This window comes from Bactrocera latifrons, unplaced genomic scaffold, assembly GCF_001853355.1.
Source record: "Bactrocera latifrons isolate USDA-ARS-PBARC rearing strain unplaced genomic scaffold, ASM185335v1 scaffold_166, whole genome shotgun sequence".
In the NCBI taxonomy this organism is placed as follows: Eukaryota; Metazoa; Arthropoda; class Insecta; order Diptera; family Tephritidae; genus Bactrocera; species Bactrocera latifrons.
The window spans coordinates 707,286-714,317 of record NW_017535141.1 but is presented as its reverse complement, the minus strand read 5'-3'; the positions used below and the strand labels follow the sequence as shown (position 1 = coordinate 714,317).

The 7,032-nt window shown below is 40.3% G+C and overlaps 1 protein-coding gene across 1 annotated transcript; it reads left to right on the top strand.

Moving 5' to 3' along the window:
* Positions 1-3,017: 3,017 nt before the first annotated feature.
* Positions 3,018-3,752, top strand: LOC108966609 (titin-like). The gene is made up of 2 exons (XM_018929604.1): positions 3,018-3,094; positions 3,158-3,752. The coding sequence occupies exons 1-2, from the start codon at positions 3,083-3,085 to the stop codon at positions 3,605-3,607; spliced, it is 462 nt and encodes a 153-aa protein (XP_018785149.1). The 5' UTR covers positions 3,018-3,082; the 3' UTR covers positions 3,608-3,752.
* The last annotated feature ends 3,280 nt before the right edge of the window (positions 3,753-7,032 follow it).

Sequence of the window (7,032 nt, the reverse complement as noted above, 5' to 3'; positions counted from 1 at the left end):
TGTTGGTGGGTTGTTGCCGGTTGTGTATTTTATTGAAGTGGCTACTATCACTTTTCACCAAAGTCATTTGATATTCGCTTTTATGCGCGCCAGGTGGTGGCGTAGACGTAAGTGTGGTGTGTGTTCATGGTGGCAGAGGTAGCGAGAGGAGTTTATAGCCATGGATTATGACTCTAAGCTCTTTTGTTGCAAGTAATTCGGCGCTTAAGCGTTCCGTAGGAAAACAAGTGCACAACCTTAACCTAAAAGTGATGTATGTCTGCGCGTTTTTCAGGAAAGTAGACCGGCAATTTATTTGGTTACGTGCGAATAGAGTTGCCAGGTGAATTTTAAATGCGTTAACTAAAACTTTCTATAGGTCAATTTGTTTAAATTTTTAAAAATATATTTCGAARATTGGAAATGGGATAATAGAAGTTTAAGAACGGTTTAGAGCTCCACTGTCATTATTCGGTTTAATAATGGTCGACAGAAACTCGAGTGAACTCTGAGAGCGTAGTTCAATCGTACTTACACGGTTGATCTGATACAGAGATTTTAACATACCTCTTGTGCTTCTAGCTCTGGTTCTTTTTATTAGTAGAGGTTCTAAATCGAATGGTGCGAGAAGTCAAGCTAGAATCATTTCAAGAATTTCTCATACCTCCAGGCTTCCACACGAACTAAATCCAACTGAAAGTAGTTCACCCAGCGGATTTGAGATAGAGCTTTTTGGTGGCTTTTCCAGAAATYATCACTGCAGTCACCTGTTYGGAGCAGCCACCTAGGAGTATCAAGAGGTCATTTATCAAATAGGTCGACGAGAACAAACAATGCGCGGTCTAGACTTCGGGCATTTTCACCAACTCCATCTCAGTGAATGGCGTGCTTGGAGTCAAATCACCATCCATTGCAGACGAAGAGCTCGAGTTTCCGCGAGAAATGCGAGTGACCCTTGCTCAGCTTCATTCTGAATACTGTAGCACGTTAAACTTCTACTTTTCCAGAATGGAACCAGATATGTCTAATATATGGCCAGAGTGCAATGTGTCCCCGCATGACACTTTTTACATGTCCAACTAACTCCGACCCCGTCGAGACAGCACGTTTCCTGGGCCTACCATTGGATGACGTCGACGACAACTTATCTAGTCCTTACTATCCTAGAGGGGAATAGGTACTCGTTAAAACAACAACAACAACAACCACAGGTGCAATGAATTTGTGCAAGAATACGTCGAAGCTAGGAGAAGGTAAGGTGTTCTCAAGTTCAGAGTTAAGCTACCAGACTACTGTARTGCAGAGGACCAATACAACCGTAGAGCAAACTATCCTCATTAGATATACCATCAAGCTATTTTATTAACAGACCTGTAGGAAATGCTGGAAACTGGATTTCCGATGAGCTGGGAAGAGAATGTCCTCTTACCCCGCTCATATCGGAATTAAAACAAGTTGCATCTCCGTTGTCATTTCGGTTTCTAGCATTGTGCCTATGAACCTTGCTTGTGCTTAACAGACATTAGTTGGTGATCAGCCTATACGTAACTGTGATATCCTTCTGGCCTAGAGTAGAACGTTGGAGATCTATTAAGCTACTCGCACTTAGCAAAGTTTATATTTCCGCAATCGTGAGAGTTCTTACTGTACATTCTAACAGGAATATGTTGATGGTGTAAGACCAAAAAATCAGTTTGACACAAATTGTCAAAGTCCTACGGAGGAAGGTGAGGCGAAAACAGACAGACACTTCGCTTTCCATAGTCAAACTTTAGAAATATTGAGGTCATATTTCGAAGTCATATCTTCGGCGAATCAAGACACATAACTTCAACAAATTTTTGATCAGCTGAAAGCTGTCTCCTCTCTTCTTTATTGGCGTAGACACGRCTTACATGGTTCTTCTCTACCTGGTCTTTTCCGAATGGAGGCCTCCTCTCTCTCTGCGTCGAATATTTTCGGAGCTGTAGTTTTTTCGTCCACTCCATGACATGATCTAGCCAGCGTAGTCACTGTTAAACGGGAATAATGAGTGACTTGTAGAGTTTGATCTTTCTTCGTTGAGAGATGTCTACTCGGTCCCAAGTAGCACCTGTTGGCAAGAATTATTTTGTGTTGGATTTCGACGCTCACATTGTCGTTGATGTTAATATTGSTTTCACGATAAACGAAATTATCTACGACTTCGAACTTTTATGACTATCAATAGTGACGTGGGAGGAAAGTCGCGAGTGCGACGACTGTTTTTTGGATGACAGGAGATATTTTCGCTATYATACCCATTTGCTTCCTTATCCAGTCTGGATAAAGCAGAAATAACARCGCGGATGTTGAGGCCAATGATATCAACACCACTGGAGTACGCCACCAGATTTATGTATATATTTATGAAAAATTGTATAAGAATTCTGGGTACCATAACGGACCGGCGTTAAAAGCTGTCCAATTGAGATCCCTGCTAAAAGAGACCTTCTAATCCAACCCTAAYCTAACCTTTTTGTTTTGCATTGTTTTGTGTACTTGAACTTGCTCCATTTTACTGTTATCTTATTATGTGAAAAAAGAACAATTTGTTCATCAGGCTTGGCAACCTTTTTTAGCCAGTTTCTTTACAATCACCGTGATTACAATAACTTTCGAACGACTTGCACTTGTTACGCGATCACTATTAAGTCATTTTTCATTTCCAGCATCTTTCTTTTCCGCAATTCGAATAGCACTGCGTACAAAGTGCWTATGCCGTTTGTGCAACGCTTTTATTGTTGCACGAAAGCCCTCTTTTAGCCTGAAACCAAACACGAGTACGAACATTTGAAAATTTCGTAATGCGATACGAACAAATCGACACTTATACTTGCAACGCTCATTCATTCATTCAACAAAGTAACTTTTTGAAACTCAAGAGCAACACTGAGAGCCGAACTTTCATTCATTCGAATAATTAATATTTTCTTTTTGAAAAGTTCAAAAATGAGTAATGATATGGTGTTAGACGAATGTATAAAAGCCAAGGCTATGAACACAACTTGCTACAGTATCCCATGCAAAGTACATCTAAGGTGACGCAGTTAGTTGTACGATAAGCTCAATACGGTTTAAAGTTATGGAAAATATAGTGAGTAGTGCTGAAAACTTTAAAGGAGTTCATAAATGTAATTTCTAAAATTCTTCCTTTCAGTTTTCGTTGTTCACCTTTGTGGTGGTGTGTATGAGTCTAGGATATGCCTCACATCATGGCATGGATGAAACRTATGGCGGTCATCATCCAATTGAAACTCATTCAGAGGTCTCTAAGCATGTACCGGTTAAAGTAATCGAGAAAGTGCCGCTCTCCATCCCGCATCCAGTGCCTGTAAAAGTGCCGAATGTTATACGCATAGAAATACCCGAGCCATATGCAGTGCATGTGCCCGTGGAACAGCAAATTCAAGTGCCAACATACAATATTGTGCCGGAGATTACCGAAAAACGTATACCCTATACTGTCGAGAAACCATATCCAGTAGAGGTGGAGCGCCCATATCCTGTAGAAGTGGTGAAACAGATAAAAATYCCCGTTCCAAAACCATACCCCGTCCCTGTGACTATTTACAAACATGTTGTGCAGAAGGAACATGGTTGGGATTAATCTAATGTAATAGATGATCTACATAATAGAAGACTGTGGGTGCCTATGGAGAAATTCTGTAGATATCTCAATGCTATTATATATGTATTTATATTCAAGTATTTTATGCAATAAAATTGGAAGTTCGATTAATTTGTATACTTTGTATATGATAAAACTCTAAGAATTTTTTTTTTTTTTTAGAATTTGAACAATAATGTACGCTCTATTTACGAATGTAAATGAAAGAAAAGTTTGAGTAGTTCTTCTTACTTGTAGAATATAGAGCACACGGAAGACTTATAAAAGAATGCAGATCGAACGATCAAATTTTTTACCTCTTCGATAAGCCYTTAGAGTTTTTTTTGCTGTCCGATATGTTAATTTCTATCAAAAATCCAGCCAGAAGGTTACCTTTCGGGCACCCTTTTTTTAGACATTGCAACAAAAATTTAGTTAGTTSCGAGTTAGTTCAGAGCGTGAGTCCGTCTATGGAGGATTAGGATCATAAAGTTCGCCACTTCATTCGAGTACTTTCTCTTTTTTGGAACTTAAAAATCCCACAATCTTCAAAAATCTGTTGGAAGATGGAAGGAATGTATGAATCTTGCTGAAAAAACAAACACCACTCGCGTTCTACTCAGGGACAGAGGGATCTCGCAGCCGTTCATTAGTTTATTTTTAATAAGATTCACGGTAATTCCGGTCATCTCTGAATTCCAGCTCTTGCTGTAAACTCAACGTCTTTACAGTTTCTACTAATATGGTAAACAAGACTTATCACGAACTAGACAAAGCTTAAGAGCACCGTTAAAGAGCTGACGTCCAGTGTTAGTGCTCTGCTACAGGAGTGAATGCTTTTAATTTTGAAGAAGGTTGCGCTATGGAGCTATCTAAATTCTGCTATCTTCATGTCAGTCTAATCTTGTAAGGAACTACATCCATTCCGCTCACACTTTGTAAGAGGAAATTTCAAAATAAGAGTTGTCTCAGTTTGTTGAACTGCTGTTGCGTAAAAGAACCCAATACATTTTGGCTAGACCGATGGTTTCCTGTGGTGTTTCTGGTATTTCTGGTGTTTCAAGAAGTTGCATCTAGTTAACAGATTTAACTATCTGACCGATAAAATATCGCTATTTTTTTGAGTATGAAAAGTTTCCACTTTATAAATTAGGTTAGGTTCGATAGATCAGTCATTTGTAAAACCATCAAAATATAATTCCTGTATCGGATCATAAAAGCTCGCGAATCGTCATGTGCCTAGTATAAATCTGTTTAAGCGATTAATTTCTATGCTCAGCAGCCATGTGAAATATTTGGAAGTTTGAACTCCGAAGTTTTTAAGCATATGATATCGCAAATGCGAGACAATTAAGAAATAATAGTTGGGATGCTTCCTAACATCCGAATTCTGAGTTTTACAACGCCAATAGGGCCTGTTAGAACCCTCCTACTATCTCTTAGGCTCGATATTGGTCCAAAAGAATCTTATGTCTTATGCTACCGTGATTAGTTGTCATTGGTATTAGCGAGGACGTTGATAGGACAATAGCCTGTAAAAACCACCTTTTTCACAATAGTACGCAAGAGGAGATTGAAGCAACGACCAGTTTTCGTATAACTGATATCGGACTACGTGGCGTTTTCTCGCCAGCTCGTGCCTGCCTGGAAACCATACTATCTTTGTAACAAAGTAACTTGATGCATTGATAATGAAGGTAGGCATTACTTAACTTGAAAGCATGGTTAGGAAGCTCAATGTTAGTATCGTCCTCAGGCTATCACAGCAGGTAGTCAGTTCTTTGAAGGATCCTGCAATCCAGCTGCATACTCACTATTATAGCCAGGAAGCTTGAAACTGAGASAGTTCCCGAAAACATAGCACTCCATCAACGTTACTGGCATCATACCACCGGTAAATACTGTTCTTTGATGGAGCTTCATCCCGAAAAGCAGAATTAGGTTCAAAAGTTGCWAAGAGCGATCCCGCGAAAGTATTCGCGTTTTAATTCCATTTTTTGGCTGAGATGAATATTTTCAGTTACTGTAAATAACACATATTGCGATCGTACAGAGTTTGTAAGGAAAGTAATAGGACTGAGTCTACTTAAAATAAAAAATATTGCACTAATCGTTACAATTCTTTAAAAACTCTCTGTCTTTTGCGTCGATGCAGCGGTGCCAGCGCGATTTCAAAGCATTGAAGGCGTCACGGATGGCATTCTCTGCAATAGCCTTTAGAGCCGAGGTGCATGCTGCTTGGATCCCCTCTGTCGTCTCAAAATGCTTGCTTTTCATCTGCCTTTTCGGACAAAGAAACAAAAAAACAAAAAAAAAAAAAAAAAAATGCCGGTTGCGCCACATCTGCTTCGTAGGGCGACTGGGAAAGTGTTGGGAGGCCGGCCTTGGTTAGTTAGCTGTCGCCATGAAAGACGGTGCGAGCCGGGGCGTTGTYGTGGTGCAACTTCCAATTGGCTGCGATGTCTTGTCGGACCCKATTGAACCTTCGTATGAGTCTCTTGAAGATTTCCACTTCAAACTTGGCGTTGAGGGTGTGTCCAGGAGTAACAAATTCATGATTTGACGGTCTGAGTTCAAAACTTTGCGCACACGAGTCACATTGTCGGTGTTTGTCGAAGTCGCAGGTCTCCCAGGACGGTATTCGTCAGCCACTTCTTCCCGGCCCTTCAAAAAATGCAGCATTTTCGGTTTGCACCACTCACAGAAACACGTCGACTCTCAAGGTACTCGGAGACAACTCACTAAGTTCGCCACCAGCTCGTTGCTTAGCTAGGAACACCCTTTACGGAATCCAGTCAGTGTGCGCACGCTCCRAASTACAATCGCGGCGGACAAWCCCTGTATTTYAAAACGTTWTGAATATGTATTACATTWAAAAGGCCAAACTTAAAGATATTGTTGGAATAATAAGGTAGTCAAGTCCCGAAGTGTAAAAGGCAACTTACGTATGTGTTTGGTGATCATTGACTGTCGAGCAATTATTACTCTATCCTAAATGCCAATTATATAATTTGGAATAGTTGTTATAACACTTTCAGTCACTGCACTACATGCATACATACATACAGCCCAGAGAGTCTGCATAACTATTTACTCAAAACTTTTCGATTTTATCCTTCAATTCGGTAATTTGCATTACATTTCTTCGGCTTCGCCAATGTCGCAATCATCGCAATTGGAATTCTGGTGTTGTGGGCGTTTCTCTGATTGCGAGCACTGCAGCAGCTGCAGTCTAAAACATTATCGGCCAATTCTTATGGTCCAAATGTATTTGCCACATTAYGCTACATTTAATCRCATGCAAAGTGGCAAGTGGCTGTGTGTTGCATAGCTGCACTCACCGCGTCAGTTTGGCATTAGATTTGGGCTGCTGTTTTGAATGCAACTCAGCGGGCGCTTGTTGCAACTAGCAAGCCAACAGTTGT